The 25,381-nt window shown below is 41.8% G+C and overlaps 1 protein-coding gene across 12 annotated transcripts in view; it reads right to left on the bottom strand.

Moving 5' to 3' along the window:
- The window catches only part of AAK1 (AP2 associated kinase 1), a 187,664-nt gene that overhangs the window by 64,459 nt on the left and 97,824 nt on the right, over positions 1 to 25,381 (bottom strand). For all 12 annotated transcript variants that reach the window (XM_034953310.2, XM_034953311.3, XM_008956342.4 and 9 more), the window contains exons 4-11: positions 23,610 to 23,718; positions 21,696 to 21,838; positions 11,210 to 11,331; positions 9,794 to 9,875; positions 9,177 to 9,309; positions 6,383 to 6,486; positions 4,200 to 4,279; positions 16 to 170 (exon numbers count right to left, since the gene is read on the bottom strand). In XM_034953310.2, the coding sequence (XP_034809201.2) occupies positions 16 to 170; positions 4,200 to 4,279; positions 6,383 to 6,486; positions 9,177 to 9,309; positions 9,794 to 9,875; positions 11,210 to 11,331; positions 21,696 to 21,838; positions 23,610 to 23,718 (928 nt within the window). The remainder of the gene's footprint in view (positions 1 to 15; positions 171 to 4,199; positions 4,280 to 6,382; positions 6,487 to 9,176; positions 9,310 to 9,793; positions 9,876 to 11,209; positions 11,332 to 21,695; positions 21,839 to 23,609; positions 23,719 to 25,381) is intronic.

Here is a 25,381-nt window from a genome sequence, read left to right as displayed (position 1 = left end):
AATCTAGATACAAACCTGCAGCCTGAGGTGGGGGCTGAACAGTGGCCCTCTTCCGGGGTGTCAGGGCTGGCTGGATGGGAAGGATTCCTGGGTTCGGCTGAGTCTGCCCAGCTTTAGGCCTCTGGCGGGGTGCAATTGAAGTCTCTGTGGTGGGAATGGGATCTGTCAGTCTAGAAAGGGAAAAGAAAAAGGTTCATATTAAAGTATGGGAAAAATGGAAGGGAGTGGGCAGAGGACACAATGCTTCCGCTTCCACATCGACCCAAACCTTCCAGGTCTGTTTAATCGATGCTTCCCAAAGAATCTCCCACAGGATGCCATTGTTACTAGACCTTCTGAAAGTAGGCTTGGTGGGCAAATACATTTTTAACACACTGATCAAAATATACTGAGTGGCTCTCCTTCTAGCAGAACTTTTCATGTGCGAATATGCAAGGAGAATCTCAAAAAGAATGCTATATAGAATGTATTCTCTTTGCATTCTCAAGCTTATTTCTTCTTGTGGCGCTTTTACCTAGTACCTCCTAGGATTTCCCAAAATACCCTTTGGGTAATAATGCAAAGAGGGGTTTGAGGCACATGGTTTTCAGATGCGAAGAGGATTCAAACTTGGCTGCAACTAGCTGTTAAAGTGGTCTCTCTAAAATGAAAAGCATGCAGATGAGTGAATCCAACATGGGAACTGGAAGGAAAAAGTAAATAATTCAAGTCAAAGGGTTTAAAAATAAAAAGGAAGTGTCACAGAAACTCCATTTCTTCCAATATACATACTATCTTTTTTCCACAGTAACAAAAGTTTTAGCTGGGCACAGGGTCACCCAGAGTAAAAATCACATTGTCCAGTCTCTTTTGAAAACAGGTGTGAACCTGTTTCTAAGTCCTGGCATTACATGAGATGTAAGAAGATCATCATGTGGCAGTTTCCAGAAACCAAAAGAAATAACTGGTTCAAGTCCTCTGTCTTCCTCTTTGACTATTCCTTGATCCTGCTGCTAGGAGCAGAGATGTTGCCATATTGATCCATGCAGCCATAGCTACACTGTAGGAATGGTGATGTGGTTAGCTTGAAGAAGTCTAGATCCCTGAGGGCCTCATGGAGCAGAACTGCCATGCTGGCCTTGGACTACTTACCTCCAGACTTTGTTTACTTGAGAGAAAAAAATAAACATCTATCTTCTATACGCAGCTGTCACTTTGGACTTTCTGTAATTCACAGCCAGATCGACACTTTCAAACTAATATAGGGAAGACTGCTTGCTCCCTGTGAGGGGTGCAGAAGCCCAGGTGCTAACTTCCACTCATTTACAGCAGTCCAGGCAGCTAGCTACTACCTAACTCAGATCAGAGTTGGCCATCCTTTGAAACTCCACTTTACAGAGTATAACTGAGGTTAGGCCAAAATTAACAAGTTTCAAGAATATTTCCAAAGCATGTTTTGTCAAAATATTTCCAAAACAGCCTCCATGAATGTAAAACAGGAAGCAAAGCAGCTGGCCTCATGTCCTTCCCATGACATACCTCCAAGGTCCATCCTGGGCCCAGAAACTTTGCACTGGCAACCTGTTAGAGGGATGCTCTTGTGCTGGTTGGGGAAGTGGTGATATAAAGGCTATCACATCTGGGGGGCTATAACCTGGGCAAGGGATGTGGGAAGAAAAATGGGACACGTGCTGGAGAAAAGAAGAAAGGTGTAAGAAAGAAAAAGCCGGCTGGGTGTGGTGGCTCACACCTTTAATCCCAGCACTCTGGGAGGCTGAGGCGGGTGGATCACTTGAGGTCAGGAGTTTGAGACCAGCCTGGCCAACATGGCAAAACGCCGTCTCTACTAAAAATACAAAAATTAGCTGGGTGTGGTGGCACGCACCTGTAGTCCCAGCTACTCGGGAGGCTGAGGCTGAAGAATCGCTTGAACCCGGGAGGCAGAGGTTGCAGTGAGCCAAGATCACGCCACTGCACTCCACCCTGGGTGACAGAGCAAGACTCCATCTCAAAAAAAAAAAAAGAGGAAAAAAAGAAAAAGCCAAGGGTGAGGGAGGTGAGCAGGCTTCTGTAGAAACCCAAACAGCAGAACCTCCACGTTAATCATCTCTTGAGGGGAACATATTAGAGCAATGGGATCTGAAGCCAAAGAAAAATATATTTGAGTTCTAGCTCCTCACTAAGTAACTGTGTGATAATGGGTATGTCACTCACCCTCTTTCAGCTTTGGGTCCTTTATGCGTAAAAGGGAAAAACATATGCCTACATCATAAGGTAGATGTGAACATCAAATGTATCAATAACTGTAAATCTGTTTTATTAATTGTAGAATGTCCAAAATATTAGTTTGTATGGACTTCAATGAGTATGTTTTGTGGAGTGGAGTGGGGAAAGGGATCATTGCTTACCCTCTGCACATATCATGTTTGAGCCTAGTACAAGACAGCCATGAGCACAAAGGACTAAGTTACTTAAATCAGCCCCAAAACAACTTCCAAAGAGGTGAGCATGGCAGAATTAGTGAAGGAAATGGACAGACTACAAAGTAACAAGTTTTGTTTGTTAAGCAAGTTTGCTACGTTTATTAAAAATCAAAGTCTCACTACTTTAGAGGCACATCTAAAATAACTTCATGTACACAGCAGGCATTTAATAAATATTAAAGAACTTTTTAAGATACAGATGTTATTTGACTGTTCAATTAAAATTCACATATTCCCATCCAGGGTACTTTGTTGACGCAGTTTGCTGCTAGCACTTACTCGTGATGGTGGTAGAAAAAAGAGGAGTATAAATATCTCCTGCGCTACCTCTAGAATCTGCCATTTGGAAGGGGTGGCAGCCATGCGAAAGTGCTTTGTAGACTTTCATCTACAGGGAGCATAAAACCCCAATGCTCAGCTGCTGCATTCCCAAAATGCAGCACTAAATGCAGCACTGCTGTGTGTTTGCCCTGGTGCCATGCTTCCCATAGGTTGCTGCCAGCCCTAACCTCCAACCCACAGGAATTCCTAGGAGATGAGAGACTATCTGCTGGCTGACTGGCACAAGGACCCCAACACCTTTGGTGAGTCTTACTTAAGTTGTGCGACAGTCTAGGTCACTTCCACCCATGCTTCTTCTCCTCTGTCTGGGTCAGACTTGCATTGCCTTCCGATGGCACTCCCAGCCTTTCCTGGCTCCCTCCCTGTTTTCTCTCACATGGGCATTTCCCCAAATAACATCTTTGTTTAATCCTCTTTTGGCATCTGCTTTTTGGAAGAACCTAGGTTGAATAGACTGTGATTAGCTAAGACCCAGAGAGTCTTCTGCTGTTCACTGACCTGGTGCTTTGACCTGCATTTTCCTAATGTGGTTGGAGCCATAGAAAGTAAGAAGGAAAGGGAGGTTGAGTGTTAGGGTGGTGAATGCAGCTAACCAAAAGTCAGGACACATGTTTAGGATATTTTTTACATTTTTTTTAAAAGAGATAGGGTCTCGCTGTATTGCCCAGGCTGATCCCAAACTCCTGACCTCAAGTAATTCTCCTGCCTCAGCCTCCAGAGCAGTTGGTACCACAGGCACGTGCTACCATGCCTGCCTAATGTTTAGGATACTCTTGTACTAGCAACATTCTTTTTTTGTTTTGTTTTGTTTTTGAGATGGAGTCTTGCTCTGTCGCCCGGGCTAGAGTGCGGTGGCGTGATCTCAGCTCACTGCAACCTCCACCTTCCAGGTTCAAGTGATTCTCCTGCCTCAGCCTCCCAAGCAGCTGGGACTACAGGTGTGTGCCACCATACCCAGCTAATTTTTGTATTTTTAGTAGAGATGGGATTTTGTCATGTTGGCCAGGCTGGTCTTGAACTCCCGACCTCAGGTGATCCACCCTCCTAGGCCTCCCAAAGTGCTGGAATTATAGACGTGAGCCACCACGCCTGGCCGTACTAGCAATATTTAAAGTCTGCTGTTGCCTCATCTCTGAATGCCCCTGAGCCTATTCCCATGCAAAGAAAACAGCTTCAGAGTTCTTGATTCTCTTTCAAATGTAGATCACAATATTTCATGATATTCCTTTTTGCATTCCCAAAGAACAGTTTCTGCCTAGGCAAGACAGAGCTTGCTTTCCTGATCTGTGCAGCCCCTGGTCATGATAGCATACATAAGAATCAAGAAACACAGGCATCATTCCCTGCTGCTGTGGCAATCCAAGGAGGATATGTGTTCATGAAGGCATTTCTTACCTGGCCTTTGGCTGGGTCTTTTTTGCAGCTGCCTCACTGGCTTTCACTGGTTCAGGAAGCTTTGCAGGAATGGGAGAGTTCTATAGAATTGCAAACAAAACAGAACAAAACAAAAGGACATCACAGATTTCTTTGTTAAAGAATAAGCAGCCTGATTGGGACTGAGAGCTGATGGAAACACATTTTGGGATCTTCTGGAGCAGCTTCCAGGCCCTGAGCTCTGTCTGGTAGAGGGAAGGAAAGTTAACCAAATGCATATCAGACTCAGCCACAGTCAGGGAAGCAATGTATCTGAGAAGAGGAGAGAGTAGCTTGTGTGCAGCACACATTCCCGGATTATTCTCTACCTTCTGTACCATGGTGAGTCACTGGGGCTTGATCTCAGTGCCCTTCTCCTCCTATAGCACAGCTTAGAAGTGATGCTATGAAAGGAATGGGAAGGAAATGTCTGTAGCTGGTATTATTCTGGATCCCAGACAGATCTTCGTTCGAGCTTATCAATGTGTCAAACCAGGGTGCACTGAGTCTGCAAGTTAGAATGCTCAGAGAAAACCACAGCCACCTCTGTGTATGGCTGCTGAGCCAGTATCCTTCCCAACATGTGAGGCACTACTCAGTCCACAAGCCAAGGAGAGTTCCTCTGGCTTGAAATCTGCACTATCCATCTAATAATGCCTCATGAGGGAGCACCAACTAGCTGTCCCTAACCCTAAAACAAGTGCTTACCACTACTGAGTACCAAATGACATAAGACTTGTGAGGTGTACTTTTAAAAAACTAGCTACCAATCTGAATGCTTCCACTTAGATTTCACATTATTTAACTTTATGAATGGGAAAGTGGGACTACAAAAGAAGACAGTCATGTTTGGTTACTGCACAGTATCCCTTGTTTTAATCTGGGAAACCAACACACAATACTAGTTATAAAACTGGCCTTTTAGGAGGGTCCTCTGGCTTCCTTCATGTTTCCAGGTGGGGGGAGATTTTCTGCTAGAAAACTTCTAGCACTTCCTCTTCTTCAAGCATTCCTCTCCCAAAGGAGAAGAGTTGACTTCTGTGACTGTTAAGACTGTAGAAAAACTGAGCTGGTCCGGTTTGCTTTGCCCTCCTTCCTTTAAAGAAGAGCTGGTCCCCCAGGAATCAGGTGTTTACATCTCAGTCATGTGGGTCTAATGCTAGGGAGCCTGACTGGTCAAGCTGCATCTTCTGACTCAAGCTTATTAGTAATAAAGCCAATATTCTGAGCTCCACATGGATGAACCCCACATCTGATTCCAAATGTGAGAGTGAAAGAGGAGCAGCACCCTTAAGTCCCAGCAGTGAAATCAAAAGTTCATTATTGGAGGAACTAGCAAGAAAATTTCAGATCAGAATCTATTATTATAGCATCCATTAATAAAATATTTAAGAAAAATAAATCACAATATGACATGAAAAATATGCAAGGATTTTTAGTAGAGATGGGGTTTTGCCATGTTGGCCAGGCTGGTCTTGAACTCCTGACCTCAGGTGATCCATCCTCCTCGGCCTCCCAAAGTGCTGGGATTACAGACGTGAGCCACCACGCCCAGCCATACTAGCAACATTTGAAATCTGTAAAAAGGACATTTGCAAGCATTTTGCTCTGAAAACTGAGTGCAGAGTTTAGGATTACTAAATGTAGAAAACATTCTTATGGCTTGATGTGCTGGAAGGACAGAGAAAGAGGAGTGTGAGTTATAAATGGCCAACAGCAGAAGCAAAATCAAGAAAGCTCTGCTGCAAGGAAGGAGAACGGGGACAAGGGGCGTAGGTTCTAACAGGCATGGGGGCATGTCCAAGGCATTGCCTCGGGAAAGTAGCCTGCCTGTAATCACCTCCAGGTGACTACAACAGGCATGTGGCTCTCAGAGAACTAGAAGAGTTGACAGACATGAAGTTGGTCAATCTTCATCCAAAGTGTCCAACTCAATCCCTAGGGCATTTTTTTGTTCAGTACAATTGCTTCAGTTTTATAATTAAATTCCATGGGAAAATTGGATTCCCTTTATGGCAACTGCTTCACAGTTAGCTTTGCTTGACTACCCCCAGTAGATAAAGCAAGGGACATCTAAATTCATTTAAACAGCTGATTAACACCCCAGGAGCTCAAAATGGCAATTTGATAATGTTTACTCCCTTTAAATAGCACCATTCACGTACCTGTACATTTGGAATTGGGCACTCTTTCTTGAGTAGCTTAAATGAGAAGTAGGACACCTGGTAAATATCCGGCCTTTTGTCAGGGTCTGGTTCCAACATATACCCTAAGGCAAACATATGTGAATTTATTTAATAATATTCCAACAGTTATTACACTAGCTAGGAAGCATCATTCCTCTCTCTACTCCCAATGTTTTGTTTTTAAACTTTTATTTTTCATAGAAGTCAGACAGTATAATTATCTCCTTTTCTCTCCCTTAGAAAGAGAAGCTCTAATGTTCCTGAAATATTTAATATCCATAAGAAAATAAAATATATAGATTGTAACAAAGATACTTAAAGTTCATATTCTATGCTTTGCACCAGAGGGACTCAAGCTCTCAATATGAAAGTTACCACCTTCATACTCCGATACCTAGGAGGTTACACGGTCTTACCATGGGCTTCCTTGGTTCATCTTATCTTACTAAACGAATGATTATTCTTAATAATTATAACCAAAACCCAAACTTCATGAATTTACTTATTATTCTTTTGTTGGAAATATTAGCTGGTTTCCAGATTAAAAGAAATTACAAAGTAACGTATGCATATCTACTTTTCCTGTGACCAATAGATCACTTGTCTATTTCCAGGTCCTTTAAGCTTCTGCCTCCCTGAGGCTGGAAAAATCCTCAGGGGGAAAAAAAATATTTGAGAAGACCACAAACATACACATACACATGCAAACAACAACGCAAGGCAGCTGACTGCTTAAATAATAAAGTGAATGCTCTGGACACTAAGTTCCAAAAAGATCAGTGAGGGTGAAGCCTTGTGACTGCCTTGCAGAAGAGGCAGAGCTTGAGGTGGACCTTGAAGGCAGGACAGAATTTAGTCAGCGGGGAAGCAAAGAAAAAGACATTCTAGTTAAGAGAACAGTCTGAGCAAAGAAGGACTTGGAGAAAGACAAGAGAATGCCTTGCTGCAAGTAAATAGAGGAGCCAGAAGGACAGGGTAGAGAGAAGGCTGAGTGGGTGGAATGCAATCAGAATCAGAATCTTAAATGCCACGCTAAGAAGCTGAGCCCTACTGTGAGACCATTGGCAAGCCGCTAGAGTTTCCTAATCAGGGACATGAGAGGTGGTGTTTTATAAGAGGAATCTTTTGGTGAGGGTGTGCTGGATGGATTGAAAAGAGAGGAGAAAAGCTGGTGACCAGTCCAACAGTAAAGGCATGAGCTGACAGAGTCTGTATATATTATGGTGACAGTGATGTTCGTATAAAGAATGTAATGAAAACAGTAGAAACTCCAAAAAAGGAATATGGCCGAGTACACGACTGAACCTTTCCTCCCTTGCTAGCTGGATCCAAAGAAATCTTAAATTTCATTCTTCCAGGCTTCAATGGTGATACCACTGAGAGAAACTGAAAAGAGGACAGGGGAACTGGGTATTGAGGGTAAAAAGAAGGAAGGAGGGCTAATGATGATAAACTTAATTTTAGATCTGTGCGTTTAGGGTGATAGTGGAGTTGCCAAATGGTTTGCAAGCAGTTTGGGAAAGATGTCCATGGTATAGACATTCATAAAGAGTTGTATTTCCCAATATGAATTTACTGCATAAATGTTTTAAAAATTATCAAAAAATAATACTAGTCTAATATCAAAGTTGGCCATTTTCCCATATTTCCTACCAATCTCACTTACATACCTGGAATTCTAACATGGACATAATGCTTTATCTCTCAAAACAATCCAACAATTATTAAATGTCATAATCCAGCCCTTTAAATATTCCTCCTTTTTTTGTTAATAAATGGAAGAGGCTGATTGACAAAACTGGCACAATGGAATGGGCAGCACCTTAAAAGCTGTATCTATGTTAAGTGGATAAGTTACCTACATTTTCTCAGTTTCAGTTTCCTCATTTGCATAATGGGAATAATTACACTTAATACATAAAGGATTTTAAGAATTAAATGAGGTATAAGTAGGCCCTCAACAAATGTCAGATGCTCCACCCACATTTGCTGCTTCTATTTTTTCCAGTGTATCCCCATGCAGGACCCAAATGGGTTGCTCAGGATTTATAATCAATCCATAACAGTGAAAACTTAGATGTTAAGAGTCTTGACCAATGTGGAAAGATGATAAAAATCTCTGCTTCTTTAGCATTTTAGTATAGGGGCTTTGTGCAAAGATTATTCTTTTTTTTTTCTTTAAAGATTACTTATTCTACCATCTGGTTAATGAATGTTAGTACATATGCTTGCTATGATGATACCAAATAGTGGGGAATCTTAAGACTATTTTTAAGAAAGCATTGAGTTTAGATGCATGTTATCAAAATCCAGTGATTAACCTAAATGAGAAGAAAAACCTGGTTCCATGGAGTGATATAGTCTTAATTATGTATTCACTCCAGTGAATGTACTGCAATCATTTTCATTTGAGTTGCTTCCAGTTTTGCAAAGATGAATTTCTTATCACTTGATATGAGTCAGCTGGACTCCTTTGGTACCGGAGCTTTCATAGAGACTGCAACAGAATATAGAAGCACTATACTGCTCCAGGCAGTTAGGATTTATGCTTGGGTGGCTGGGCTCAGGTGTGAAACAGAACTTCAGATTTCTAGCAAAAAGATCCACCACTCTAACTAGACAGTTACATTGTCTTTGAGTTCCCAATCATTATCAACTAATTTCTTTACCTTTGCATCTAACTCATTACTCCTGGAATCTAATCCCTTTATCCCCCAATTCATTCTTTGTGATTAGAAATAAAAATATGAAACTAGAAACTTAAAATACTTACTAATTAGGCAGTGCATGTCTTGAGAATATCGAGAATTATCAGGAATTGTGAAGTTTCCATCACAAATTGCCACCTGACTTTCCCCAAATGGCAAAGTGAAGTAGCATAATTTATACAACAAACATCCAAGAGCCTAAAAAATAAAGATAGCAGATTGCTACTTGTGGCTTATTTATCATGACTCTAAACGGATCTAATGAGAAACTGGCACCATCCACATTTACTAGCAGATACAAAAACTATAGACTATTAATGTATTAGAAACATGAGTTTTAGAACCCAACACCACTGTTAGCAGCTGAGTTACATTATTTCTACCATTATTACCAAATCGTGTTCCAGTAAATAATAAGTATTTACCTGTTTTGCTCTTAAGAACCAGTAACATATACATGAAAAAAAATCTAAATAATTTTCACAGAGCTTGGAAGTAATTTTCTTTATCATGCTTCAAGAAGCAGTGGCTGGTATTCTCACATCAAGAATAACCTTGAGGGGTAAGTAGACCATGATATGGTATAGTAGCCACCATGCTATAGCGCTGTGTGCATTAACCTTGGGAATTCACAGTCAAGACTGCTGCTATCTGAGGTATGGATAGGTTACCTGACACCTACCCAAATGTCTGCCTTCGTAGTGATGATTTTGCCACTGTACAGGTTGACCATTTCTGGTGCTCGATAGGACAGCGTTGTGTATCTACAATCAAGAGATTCATTTTTTATTAAATATGTCAATACTATAGTTAAAAACCAGGAGCAGCAGAAATACTTTTTTTCTTTTTACATTAACAGAATCCCTGGGAGCAATCTGCAGAAGAGAGTATGAAATATTAGTAGAGATAAAATGAAAGGCTGTCCTTGGTACAATCATATCATCACACCAAGGCGTTCTGGCAGCAGTCCTCCTAGTCTAAGAACATGTGGGGACTCAGACACTAATGCATTAAATAAATTCTAAAAGCAACTTTTCTTGGGTCCTCAAATGACAAAATCTTCTCAAAATTCTTATACTGATACTATATTTTGTCAATTTGTTGTTTTAAAAATGGCCTTTACATTTGGCTCAACACAGAGATGTAATACTGACTGTGGTACTCTGCAGAAGAGCAGAAAGTGGGCCCTGGCTGGGGGGAGGAGTGGATGGAATCAAGAGCCCTTCATCTTTGCTCCTGGAATCAGGCTGAAATAACAGTTTTATCTCTTGCTCCAGAAAAAAGTAGTATAAGCACGTCCTCGAAGTGAGTGTCTTGGTGTTACCAAGCATGTGATTTATGATGCTTTAGTCTCTAGATCCCAGATGGGACACGTCTAGGCATCCCTCAGGGCCTTGGGTCGATCAGGTTCTTCTTGCCCCGGGCATGGTTGTCTGGGGTGACGCATGAAAGGACAGAGAAGATCAGGATGTAGGTGTGCAGGCTAGACTGTTGACTTATTAGTAGTAATAGCGAGTGCTGCTGCCTGTAAAAAATCCAACATTGTGGACATGAGGAGAAAATGGGTCAGGCTCTTATTGGAGTCACAAATCTAAAGAAGCTTTTTCTCATGAAAGTCTGTGATTCAGTATCTGCAGAGACTTTAATAACCTACTCACCATTATTTCCACTTAGCTCGCCTTATGAGCAGGAAGAAAGGAGCAATTTAGGGTTCAGTAAAAAGCACATCTGTTTGACTGATAATGTCATGGTTGTTGTGATCATACTTAAAAACATGCTAGTACTTTTATGGTGTGTGCACCTCTCAGCTTTTTATAGGCTCTGTGACATCATAAATCAAAACATCTATGTACAATGACCACAGGACCACTGATAAAGTGCTCTAAGAGTCCTTCCTTTTACTCTGATGTATGCTTGTAAACCCCCTCCTCATTCTTCACTTAAAGTCAAACAACCCAACTGTGAACATGATGCTCTGAGATGAAGGACAACTGACTATCACCATTCTCTCCCCACTCTGACCTTCTCATCCATAAGCTGAAGGTAAAGTTGCTCATCTGATTGTGGACAAAACTCCATGAAAGGAGAAAAAGCTTACTTCTTAATCTCATCTTCTACTGCATTGACTCCCTCAGTTTGTGGATTCTGGAATTTGTTGGTGGCGCTTCCAAAGTCACACAGGACATAGTGGCCTCGGTCATGCAAGAGGATGTTTTCAACCTGAAAAACATTCCCCAACCACCCATTCCAAGATATCATTTAGTAATGCACGTGAAAATTTGGTTTCACAGTCACATAAATAAACGTTTTATTTCTGGCAGTCTCATTAATGTGCACAGGAAAGTTATTCCTCTCCAAGTATCTCAACAGGGGTCATCCCAAGTGGAACACAGGAGATGCAGAGTAAGAGGGAAAAGTGGGTGGAGAGGGCAAAAAGAGGAAACTCCACGGTGGGGGATGCAAGAGTGCCATTTTTGTAAATTTCAGCCACATTTCTCACCTCTGCAGAAACCATCCTCATACTTTCAAGCCTCTGACCTGTGCCTTTGCTCTTGCTCTTCTTTTAGGCCAGGATGCCCTCCACAACCCCACCTCCTTAGCCAACTATCAAAATCTCATTTCAAACCCCAGTTCAAATGCCATGTCCTTTTTGAAACTTTCAGGCTCCCACTCAGATAAAATGTCACTCTTTCCCTATTGTCCTTCAGTATTTCATTCTCTCATGATGTGAATTACTTCACTTGGACCTTATAAGTACTTATATAAATGTCTTTACTACACTAGGTTAGGATATTCAGAATTAATATTGCTTATGTTTCAGTTACTTCTCAATGTGATAGAATGTCTGGGGATAAATGGGCAGTTTTCCTGTTAATGTATTGCCCTAATTTTTTAAATAAATGAATTCTTTGGGCAGTGAGTTAGGAGTTCTAGGCAGCAGGGAGCTTATAAAGCCCCAAATCTAGAGAAATCCCTGGTATCAAAGGACTCTACAAATGAAATGACAACTCCAAAATAGCGGGCACTATGTACTCAAGGTGTACTGATTTTGGGTCTAGGTGAACTGAGCTGACTAGTATGCCGGAGGACAGACCTGGCTATGTGTGGGCAGTAAAATGGCAGCCAAAAAATCTTGTTAGGCCATTAAGACTATAGTCTCCATTGTCTTTTGCCTTCAGCCTTCCAAAGACTGATCACCTTTGGAAAACAAAGGCAAGAGTAGACTATAAAATAGTCTACTCTGAAAGATAAGCTCCTTAAAGATAAGCATCTTCTTGTAATCATATTCTTGGTCTTCTCTACCTAGTGCCTAACACAATGCTTGGTATAAAAAATGTATGTTGAATGGAATAAACCAAAAAACACTGTGTAGGTGTGTGCATGTGTGTGCAAACCTGGTGTGTCAGGCGCAAGATAGGAGCCACCAAATATCCAGGCCGTACTACTGTACTACTACTGATTCTTTTAAAAACAACTGGTCAATTATAATAGTCTCTAATTTCTATACTTGTTTCTATACTTTCTTTTAATTCTTCTAAGAATTACATTAAGTATATTTTATAGTCTGTATCTGCCAATTCCAATATTTGAAGTCTCTGCTGCCAACTGATTCTGCAGTTTATTGTTTCTTACTCCTACTAAACCTTGCTTATGGTGGTGTTGTGAGGAGCTTTTTGTTTTTGTTAACTTACATTCCTTGGAACTTAATCTGTAAAAAGCTTGTAAGATCTGGGTTTAAAGTCTATTGTTCTTCCAGAGAGGATATACTGGTGTAGCTGGGGGCACTATTACCCTGGAATCACTTTAATCTATAATTTTGACCGTGGAATTTCCAGCCACATAGGTAGTTTGAACTACAGCCATCAACCTGCACAGGTATGTTCTATGATGAACAATTCTTAAGCACAGGGTTATGAAAGATTAGGAGAGATTCATTCCTTTGAGATAAGGCTGAGGCACGCAAATATTTCCATCATCTATGTCTTTTTTATAAAGCTCACCAGTTTAATCTATTTACACAAAGTGACACAGTCAAGCTTCCTGAGCATATACACACTTTAGGAATTTAAAATAATTCCAACAAAACAACGCTAATGTTTTCAATCTAATTTAGAGGTTATAAAAATAACAGCCATCATTTTCTGAGCTTTATTATTGCCAGTACTACTGTACTCAGCATTTTACATGGATTATCCCACTACATCCTCATAATCCCAATATGATTATTATCCTTCTCTCACAGATGGAGAAAATGAGGCTCAGAGTGATTAAGTCACTTGCTAAATGTCACACAGCCAATAGTTGGTACAGCTGGGAAGTGAACCTAAACAACCTCACTCTAGAAAGGATAGGCAATTATATTCCTGCTACAGGAAGCAGGTTAGAAGCAGAGCAATTACTCAAGGCCCCCATCCTTACTTCCAACTATAGTAGGGGCGACAATACTTGTCTAATGCATTGGGTGCAAGCTTAAGGACAGGACTTTCTTGGTGCTTTATGTTCAGAAATGCCCCCACAATAGAAATCTAGTGAATAAGGAATGAAGTGTCTAAACACTAGCCAGGCTGATTTGTTCGATGTCTCCTAAGCATTCCATACACAACCTAATTTGTCCTTTTATTCAATTGCTCCTTTTATTCAACTGCTCATTCTCCACTCCAGTTGTAACTCCTCAGAAAAACCTTTCACAACCAGTTCACAAAATCTACAGAACTTACTGTCAATAGCAGAGGCTGCCAAAGGCCTTCAGGCCAAATCAAACCATGCCCACTTGTTACTTACCCTAAAGTTTATGGCTGCTTTTGAGCTCTGACAGCAGAGTGAGCAGTTATGACAGACTTAAAATATTTATTATCTGGCCCTTTGTAAATAAATTTTGCCAACCTTTGGTAGGTAATAATCACTGATAATTATTTACAATTTGGCAATGTTTCTTTCACTGTGGGTTGGTATTTAACTTCTTATGTATTTATGCTTGCCTTCCCAAGTAAGAATACAAAACTTTAGAGAAAAGGGCACTGTGTTATGCCTGTGCATCTCCCATGACACCTTGTCCAGTGCTGTACACACACCAGGGACCCTTAAATGTTGCTGATGAAATCACTTATTCAGCATCATTCAGCAACAATCTTCCTCCTCGGCCTCATGCACCTGGCAGGGCTCATATAAAACCATGCTTCTCCTATTGTATGTGTGCACTCCCTTTCTGAATCAGTTTCTACACTTCTAATGCTGGAATGTACATCTAGAAAAGCTGTTATACCATACATTTATCAAAGAAACATGTTTCACACAAAGGATAAATGCTTGAGGTGGTAGATATCCTACTCATCCTGATGTGATTATTACACATTGCATGCCAGTATCAAAATGTCTCATATAACTCCTATATACACCCATTACGTACCCACAAAAATTAAAAACTAAAAAACAAAAGAAACACGTTTCAACTCCTACTATATGCCAAGAACTTTTCTAGGCTCTAGGGATAAGGCTGTGAACACAACAAGGTCTATCCTCTCACAGAGCTTACAGTCCAACTGGGGATAAGAAGAAAATAATTATACTTGCCTGGTAGTGATAAATATTATGACAAGAATACAGCAGGTGAATGTATGTAAGGTGAAGAGGAATGCTATTTTAAATAGTATAGTCAGGGAAGGTCTCTCCAAGGGGAACAGAGACCTGGATGAAGAAGGAGCAGCCATGTGCCATCTGGGGAAAGAGCATTCCAAGCAGAAAACAGTAGCACAAAGGCCCTGAGATGGGAGTGTGCCTGAAGGGTCTGAGGCACAGAGGCAGGCCACTGTGGCTGGAATAGTGCTGTGCATAGCACCGGTACTGCAAAGAAAGCTGAAAACATGGGAAAGGACCTATTATGAACCACTGCTGTCAGGAAAGGGGAGACAAGACAATGTGGAGCCATGGAGGAAGTGAAGGACTTACAAAAGTGAAACTAATAACAGGAACAAAGCATAGAAACCAGAGTGATAATAACAGTAGCAACTAACAGCACTTATTAAGTGCCAGACACTGCTCCACACGCTTTCACCCAGAGTATTTCATATAATCCTTACAAAGCCTTATTGTCTCCCTTAATAGATTAGAAAAAAGAGGCCAGAGAAGTTACCTAACTTGTCTGAGGTCACAGGATAGTAGGGCAGGATTTAGGCTCAGGCCACCGGACTGCCAGGACCACACCCTCACCCACCGTGCTGATGTGCATTGTGCAATTAAGGGGGATGGACAGTTGAGATTGGCGAGGAAGGAGGAAGGAGAAAGGGAGAGGACCAGAGAAGCACACAGACAGCAGACTGAGGAAGGGCACTTGGGCGCCATTCAGCATTTTTCTCAGGTCAGCAGCACATGAAGACAACCATTTTATGAAAATTAGCTTGGCAAAATTGAGGGAGAAGAAAAGAAGGAAGCCAACAAGGGCAGGTACAACAGTCTGGGTGTGAGATGACTAGGGCAGGGTATAGAGAAAAATCAACAGGGATAGAAGTAAGCAGGTGTGAATAGATTATATGAGATTAAGAAGGTAGAAACCCAACTAGACAGTCGTACACCACCTTCTGAAAGCTTCAGAGAATTTGCATAGGGACTTTGTTTTTGGCAAAGTCCCTTAGGGTGAAGCTCAAGATTGTTTACCACTGCTTACAATCCCGAACCTTTCCATTCTTTGAGAGTGCGATACTGCTGACCCCATTTCCCAGCCTCTCAGCTTAAGAGTGCAATTGAAGTTGTCACTGTCAAACTCTGCTTACAGCTTTAGCAGAAAGATCTAAGAGGCTACCTCCTACTGACCTCTTCATCTCAATATTATTCCAAACAGGTATGGCATTAGGCATTTCACTCAGAGAATGTATTGCCACTGCAAAATTTGAAGGATTAGATGAATGCAGGTTTTCAAACCTGTGTTTCTAAAAACGGGACAAGAATCTTCATCCTATTATACTTCATGAGATCAAAATCTCTATTCTAACAAAGGAGACATCTATGACTCTTTCGACATGAATGTGCATGTTAAGCCTTAACCCTTTCTTCTCCTTTCTTAAGTGCTTGGACAAATAGCATGGTATAATACAACAGAATAAAACGGGAGTGAAAAACCGTGGTCTCCGTTCTGGTTTGATCACTCAACTACCTGTGCAGGTCACAGCCTTTCTGTGCGGAGGTTTCCTCACTGGTAAAGAAGAGGGCTGGCTTAGGTGACCTTCCCAGATCTACAACAACATGATCTGCAATACTGATCTTTATCTTTCTCAGAGAAATGAAAATTTAAAATGGGGAAAATGATTAAAGTGTTAAAATAATGTATTAGAGGAGAGATCTTCAATATAGAACAGCGCTTCTGCTATGGTTATTTTTAGAACATAAGCTGCTTAAGGACAGTGACCACTTTCAGTTTATTTCCTCTGTCACTGGAAAGAAAGGCTGCACAGGCAGTAGGGAGGGCAAGGGGGCTTTCCTCAGTTCTGCATGTGAACCAGCAGACCCACAGGCAGAGTGGTGCTGGCTCCACAAGGCCCGAAGTAGGCCTGGCCCGTGCTCTTTCCCTCATCCTATTAACTTTTATTCACAGTGGCACCTTCTCACCAAATGGAAATCCTGCTCACAGAGAAGCAACTAGCATTTTCTCTGGAAAACAGGAAAATAGAGAACTCTTTGGCCCTGACTACTGCTAGGACTGTGGTGGCTGGTTCTCACAGTGACATGGAGCTCAGAGTCGCTAAGACTATGTGATGCAACGACAGAGCCAGGGTGAACAGGAGCACTTGGGGAAGCTGCAGATGCAGCAGACAACTGTAACTGCCCACCGCGGACATACTAGCAGACAGCAATAAAATCTAACGTGCTAATGAAAGCATCTAGATGGCATCGAGTGTAAGATCTGGGGAGTCAATGACTAAAAACAACAGCGACCAGGACTTCTCTGCAACAATCACAATCCAGGCCTCTTCCCACGGTCCCTATATCCAAGGTAAAGGAGAAAGAGTCTCCTGAACCACAGTGAACAAATTGGCAGCATGCCTGATGATCTTCAATATTGATGAAAACACAACCACAGAGTCCAATACAATCAGCTCTCCTTATCTGCAGGTTTCACATCTCCCTCCATGCAACCAACCATGCATCAAAACCCACAGACAAGGGGGGACAATTGTGTGTATTCTCCACCTACAGATGGTTGAATCTGCAGATGTGGAACATCAGATACAGAAGGCCAACTACTGTGTGTCCAGCATTGCGCTGCCTCCCTCTTAGGAGCACTGAGGTGCAAGGGGTAAAGCACTGAGGGCTGGCTGGGGAATGAAGTCTGGTAACCTCACTCTAGCCTTTCATTCCAGTTTGCTCCGCATTCCCCTGCTGAAACATCTTGTGGGCTGTTCAGTGCAGTGAAGGAAGAGGCTGGGGCCCGCTGCCTTAGCCCTCCCACCGACCTACTCAGCATCCCAGGCAAGACACTGAGCTCTGTCTCCAGGGCCCCATCACTGGGTGATGCTGACCCAGCACCTCACTGTAGCACAGGGAATGTCACCAGGCAGTGCTATCCTGGTAACTACGTAAGCTGGACAGGTGTTATTTACTGGTATGACATGACTATCATTCAGGCTTCATTTAATCCAGTAAGTGTTTAAAAATCAATATAAAGAGGGCTGGGCATGGTGGCCCATGCCTATAATCCCAGCACTTTGGGAGGCCAAGGCAGGCGGATCACTTGAGGTCAAGAGTTCAAGACCAGTCTTGCTAACATGGTGAAACCCCGTCTCTACTAAAAATACAAAAATTAGCCACGCGTGGTGGCGGGCACCAGTAATCCCAGCTACTCGGGAGGCTGAGGCATGAGAATCGCTTGAACCCAGGAAGTGACAGCTGTAGTGAGCCGAGATTGTGCCACTGCACTACAGCCTGGGCAAGAGAGCAAGACTTCATCTCAAAAAAAACCAAAAAACAAAGTTAATATAAAGGAAGACTCTGAGAACATTGGAATATTACTTTCTAAAAGGATCCTCTGTGTCCCTCTGCTCTTTCGCTTGTCCTCACCTCTGAGCCCTTTCAGGCATTTACCATGCCAGGGATGTGCGCCTAGAGATTGACAAGCACTCCCTCATTCAACCTCACCACCACCCTAACAGAGCAGGCACTGTTAGCTCCACTTTACAGATGATGAAACTCAGGCTCGGAGAGGCTAGTGATTTGAGAAGAAAGCCAAGGAGCCTGGAAAGGAGGAGCTGGGGGGAAGACACCGTCATAGAGGTCAAGGGAGAGACAGTCACAAAGGAGCCAGAAGCCACAGGGGGAATAAGACAGGGACTGGAAAATGTTCTCTGCATTTGGCAACACGGAGGAAGCTGCCTATGCTCACCTCTCACAGCACTTGTAATTCCGTCAGTATGAGTCACACGGTGGTGCAGAGTCAGAGTTCACAGGATGAACTCTAACCCCATTTGACATGGAAGGGGTGCAGAACGGGGCTACAGAGAGGCAAAAGGTCACATGGATCATAAGAGCGGTGCCCACCAGCCACATTTCTCCCCTATTTCTATGCCTCTCACACTCTTCTCCAAGGCAGGCAGCAAGGCCAGGGGTCAGGTCCTTAAGTTTTGGTACCACTGCCTGTTCTGAAATACATGCTAACAGGATTTAAACAAAAATTTTACTCATTGTTAAAGGCAACTAGGAATAGTGTCAATACATATTCAGAGCAATGCCTGTGGTCACTCTAGCCTGGTCTGCAACTGGCCACACACTGGAGCTCCGACCCACCTTCTCATCCCCACACACCTTGCTGTTCCCTTCTGCAGGGAGCCCTCTGGCTCTGCTCTCTACCCAGAATGTTCTTCATCCTCTCTGTGACCACTTACTTCCTATCAGGCCTTCAAAATCCCACTTTTCCAGAAAATTCCAATCATCACTGCCTGATCTCACTATCTGGCCATACATTAAACCCCTTGATTATCTTCTATTCATCATTTTCTTCTATAGAGTTTTATATTTCATCTATTTCTGTTTCAAGTCTAAATATTTCATTGGTATCTTCTTACCAACAATACTTTGAATATCTTGAGGGTAGGAACAATGTTATATTTGTCCCATCCCCACAGAATTATGTACTTGTGCTATGCTAAGCTTATAATAATAAATATTCAACAACATGCATTCCCTGCCCCCCTTGCCTTTTTTTTTTTTTTTTTTTTTTTGAGACAGAGTCTCGCTCTGTCACCCAGGCTGGAGTGTAGTGGCACAATCTCGGCTCACTGTAACCTCCGCCTCCTGGGTTCAAGCAATTCTTCTGCCTCAGCCTCCTAAGTAGCTGGGATTACAGGTGCCAGCCACCACACCCAGCTAATTTTTTGTATTTAGTAGAGATGGGGTTTCACCATGTTGGCCAGGCTGGTCTCGAACTCCTGACCACAGGTGATCCACCCGCCTCAGCCTCCCAAAGTGCTGGGATTATAGGCATGAGCCACCACGCCTGGTCACATTCCTCTATTTCTACTCAGAAAAAAAGGGCTGACTGTGCGCAGAGGTACACTACAGAAAGCTATCTAAGCCTTTGGGAGGTATATACTCATTCTCCTGTAAGCTAACTGCCTTAATATAGAAATGCCAGGATGTACCACTTCATACCCACTAGGATGGCTAAAACAAAAAAGGTCAATAACAAGTGTTGGTAAAGATGTGGAGAAACTGGAACCTTCACGTATTGCCGATGGACGTAAAATAGTGTGGCTACTTTGGAAAACAGTTTGAAGGGTCCTCAAAAAGTTAAACACAGAGCTACTATATGACCCCGCAATCTACCCCTAGGTATATACCTATAAGAATTCAAAACATATGTCCACACAAAAACTGGTACATGAATGTTCATAGCAGTGTTATTATTCATAATAGCCAAAAAGTGAAAACAACTCGAATGTTCATCAGTGAATGAATGGATAAACAAAATGTGGTACATCCATACAACAGAATATTATGAAACTACGAAAATGAAGTACTGATACATACTATAACATTGACAAACCTTGAAAACATTGTGCTAAGTGAAAAAGTCAGACAGAAGGGGTCACATATGATGATTCCATTTATATGAAATGTTCAGAACATGAAAATACAGAGACAGAAAGTAGATTAGGGGTTGCCAGGAGAGAGGGAAAGGGGAGAGAGAATAGGGACTGCTAATGGATACAGGGTTTCTTTTGGGGATGATGAAATGTTCTGGAATTAGATAGTAGCGATGGTTACACAACTTTGTAAGTATACTAGAAACTGCTGAATTTTATACTTTTTTTTTTTTTTTTTTTTTGAGGCAGAGTCTCGCTCTGTTGCTCAGGCTGGAGTGCAGTGGCGTGATCTCCGCTCACTGCAACCCCTGCCTCCCAGGTGCAAGTGATTCTCATGCCTCCGCCTCCTGAGTACCTGGGACTATAGGCATGTGCTACTACGCCCGGCTAATTTTTTGTATTTTTAGTAGAGACGTGGTTTCGCCATGTTGGCCAGGCTGGTCTCAAACTCCTGATCTCAAGTGATCTGCCCGCCTTGGCCTCCTGAAGTGCTAGGATTATAGGCATGAGCCACCACGCCTGGCCTGAATTATATACTTTAAAGCAGTAAATTTTATAGTATGTGAATTATGTCTCAATTTTTTAAAAAAAGTTAAGAAATAAAAGAAATGCAGGTATGCTGCTTTATCCCAAAACCTTTAGAGTATACAAAAACCACCCAGTGTTCTTATTAAGATATGGCTTCTTGGGCTTCCCTGATGTCACTACCAAAATTTTGGCCCAAGAGATTCAGTGTGGAACCTACCAGCCTGCACTTAACAAGCATGCTAGGGGATTCTGATTCAAGTTATTAGCTATGAAGCATGTTTCCTGAAACACGGTAGAATGAAAAGAAATTGTAATTTAGAATCTGAAGGCTGGATTCAAATTCTGGCACTGTCCTTCCTAGTTATATGACTTTAGGCAAGTCACATAACCTCTCTGCTTCTTAGTTTCCTCAACTATAAAACGTAACAAAGAATGTCTCCCCCTGAAGAGACACTGTACATAAAATGTAGTAGAGTACATGGCACGGAATTGGTGCCCAATACATGCTAAGTTGAACCCTAACAAGGTGCCAATTCCATTCAACAAACACTGTCAAGTGACTACAACATGAAAGGCACAGTGCAAGGTGATGGCAATTAGGACAATTAAAAAAATCAATTAGTTGATTTTGCAAAATATGAAATAAGACTTTAAAAACCAAGCATCATTGTTTACTAAGTATTTAAATTAAAAGTATTATTTTTCACAATCCTGAAAAAGTGGGGGGAGTATATCAGGAAAAACAAAAACAACACAGGCTCAGGCATGTGATAATTATAAAGAATTTCTGGAGGCTGCTTAAGTAATAAAACTTACACCTGTACTGTACTTTTTCCTCTGTTATTTTCTCTCCTCAGGCAGAATATAAACATAAAAACAGGGACCATATCTTAAATTTCTCTCATATCCCCACAGTATCTACTCCATCCCTGGGGCAGACACAAAATATTGAGTAGAATGCCCGTAATGAAAGAGTGTGGTCTGTACCTTCAGGTCCCGGTGGATAATAGGAGTTTTGCACTGATGCAGGCGGGCAACAGCTTCACAGGTATCACAAAATATCTGGAGCACTTCATTCTCTGTAAAGCCTGTTTGCAGGCGCTGGTTCATCAGGTTTACCACCTGGCCACCTGAGGGGGTACGTACAGGGCAAAGGAGACGTTATAAACATTCGGACTTGTCATTTAGTCTAAGAGAATGAACGGCTGTCCAAAGAGAAGCAGTCTGGACTAAGGTAACAGAGCTGACCACTGACTGAGCCAGGATTAAAACCTAGTTGTCTTGACTCCCAGCTTGGGATTTGTTTTCTTATAATTCAGTGTCTCCTCTAATGCATCAAAAACAGTTTCTTTATTTTATAAAGCACCCCAGATGTGAGCTGCCCTCATTATGTCTTCGAGGTTAGTAGAACTGACAATATGGTCCTGCTTTAGTTGCCTGGTTATATTGTGTTCGTTGTGTATGAGACATGGCCACAGCCTCAACTTGCCATATCTTTTAGTAAGAATCAGATGGCACAATAGGTCCAGGGAGCAGGAAGAAGATGGTTTTATACTTTGAACTTCAAGAACAGCTTAGTCTCTCTGGCTTCACTGCTTACTGCTTGGCTTGCAGAAATGGTACCACCAACAATTAATCTCCAGGACCAAAAGATTGATGACCTCACTTACAACATTATCCAGATGCCTGGATGCTCCTACTGCCTGATCTCTAAACATTTTAGTATCCAAAAAGGAAATGAGCAGGAGGAAACAAACGGTCAAGTTCAAATTTGTTAGTACTTTAGGAAATCAGGTAAATAGTTAATACAGTAAGGGCTAAAATTACTGGTTAACATCACATTTTTGGGATTAGCAACATATTTAATTTATGGATAGTATCTTCTTTTTTTTGAGACAGAGTCTCACTCTGTTGCCAGGCTAGAGTGTAGTGGCGTGATCTCAGCTCACTGCAACCTCCACCTCCTGGGTTCAAGTGATTCTGCTGCCTCAGCCTCCCGAGTAGCTGGGACTACAGGTGCACACCACCATGCCCAGCTAATTTTTGTATTTTTAGTAGAAATAGGGTTTTACCATGTTAACCAAGATAGTCTCGATCTCTTGACCTCATGATCCACCCGCCTTGGACTCCCAAAGTGCTGGGATTACAGGCATGAGCCACCGCGCCCGGCCTATGGATAGTATCTTAAGCGTAAGGAAAATGTTAATGGAACTAAGGGTGATTACAAAACACAGCACCAAACAGTAAGGCACTGACCTAAGCCAAACCTCCAAACAATGGTTATATAAAATGCAATTAACTCTGAAAAAAATTCATGCTACAGTCTGAATTTCCCAAGATAAATGTTTTTTTGAAACTTGAAGCTTTCAATGACTTTACTCCACTGTTAACAGCTGCATCATTTGAATATAGCCTCACCTTACTAGGAATTATAGCCTTAGAGTAGGGACAGGAGGGTCACTTCCATTAGACAAAAAGGATGCTTTTACCCCGTAACACATGAATGATGGCATGAGTGGGAAAGAGAACACACAAGTGAGGGAGTTGGGGAAGCTGCACTGTTTCTTTCATCCATCTGGAGTTGAGCCTTTATTATGTGCCTTCATCATTTGTTATAAAGCATCACAAAGAACATATTCATTCTCATTCTTACACATCCTCATTTACATACAAACACCAAACCTTCCCAAACCTAACAAAAATGGAGTTCTATATTATCTACGTTTGTACCATTATAAGAATAACTAAGAGTTGACAGCAGACTGTATCCTTTAGTTTTCTCATCTGTCAAACCAGAACATATCATAGAGTGCAGTGCACATTAAGCGAAATGACCCCCCTAACCATGACAATCAAAATGCTAGAGAAATGACAGCTTAAGGGAATGGTTCATATACATACCTCTACAAAAGTCCATCAGAATGAGCACTTCCCATACATCACCGCTACTCACGTTGTTGATACTAGAATCAATGTAACCCACAATATTCTTGTGCCCTGAAAGGTCCCTCTGTGAACAAGAGAGGAGAAATATATTGTTAGTTTCAGATGTCAATAGGACAGAATTAGCCAGTCAGTTCCATTAGCACAGATAATTTAAATACAGAGATGATACAGTGTTGACAGAGGAGACTAAGGACCAAAGTCAAGAACAGGTTTCCAGTGGTCCCTGAGATTCACTGCTAGATCTTCAATAGCAATTCCATAACCCTACTAAACCAGAGCACACTCCAGAACCTAAATTCTAGAGTCAAATGCACAGAGTGCCTACTTGCTTACTGCATCAATGCTCCACGTAAACTAGAAGCAAAGACTCCCCTCTCCAGAAACACTGCAGGGGGTAAAGAGTAGAGAGACCGTATGAACTACTTAAATATGTGAACTTCTAATTAAGAAAAATAAAATTGATGTTTTTCCTGGTTGTAGGGGCAAAAATGAATTTAACTTGACTTTTAAATAGTTCGTACTGTTTTTTTCCTTTTGGGAAATCTACCAAAAAAAAAAAAAGCTATTTACAAAGTCTTGAAGGGACTACAATAGCATCCAGACCTAAGCATTTTGTTCGTAATCAGGCCTTTCAAGCCAACCAACTGGGATATAAGATGGGCATGTTTCCAGCTCTTCAGTTGGAACTGCATGTGATCTCTTAGGGCTGCTTGGATGAATTCATTCATCCAACCAACATTTGTTGAGCACCCCCTATGTGTCAGGACCCATCTAGGAACTGGAAGTGGCCTCACATTTTGGTATAGTCCTTTAAACATCTCCAGAGAGGCAGCTCTTTGTAATGATGATATTCAAAACCAAGTAATTAAGAAGTAAGTTGAGGAAAGAAAAAGAAGGCAAGCTGGGTGATATGATTTTTGCACAAATGCAAGGTAAGGTTTTATTTTTTAAACTACTTTTAATAAATTGTCTGCTTTTTGTTTCAAAAAGGTCAGGGGGAAGGAAAACATGTGGTCCCCTGAGAGTCACCATACAAACTTAGCAGTTTGGACTGTGAGAACAGAAACTACCACCACTCTAATTAGATTCAGCTGTTTACAGTGACAAACAAATTTCATAACAAAACAAGAGAAAACCCCACGGTATGAAGTGAATACACCTGAACCCTGGGCATCAAAGTTAAAACTCATTAGAGTCTTCCTCTGAGTGATGGATTGTGAATGACTATTGCCTCAGAAATGGTAGCTGCAACAAAAGTTCAGACAAAAGTAGAAAGGCTTTGGAATTGGCAGATGGAAGTCACTGGAGACTTACGTGAGAGTAGTTTCACAGAACGGATGGGATGGTGGTGAGAATGAAACTGGACTTGCAATGAATCAGAGTTGAGCAAGTAGGGCCAGGGTCTACAGATTACTCTTGCAGAACATTTGTGCCTAAGGCAGCAGCATTGAGGGGAAAGGGTGTTTAGAATGGGAGAAAACTGAGCACCAGAAAGAGGAAGGAGCCAAGAGAAGAGAGCTTTAAGATACAGGACAGGATGATGATAATTGACGGAAAAAGTCCTATAAGTAGAAGGGTGGGATTAAGAGTACTGTTCAAGGGACTGGTCTTAGGGTAACTTTTTTTTTTCCCCCTGGCAAGCAGGAAGGAGGCAAGGATGGCTGTGCATGCTGGTTTAAGGCGGAAGAAAAAGAGAACTCAAATGAGTTTGTATCTGTTGTTTTATT

This window comes from Pan paniscus, chromosome 12 (genome assembly GCF_029289425.2).
Source record: "Pan paniscus chromosome 12, NHGRI_mPanPan1-v2.0_pri, whole genome shotgun sequence".
Classification (NCBI taxonomy): Eukaryota; Metazoa; Chordata; class Mammalia; order Primates; family Hominidae; genus Pan; species Pan paniscus.
Note: the sequence above shows the minus strand (reverse complement) of the source record. Positions and strands in the feature narration are given on the sequence as shown.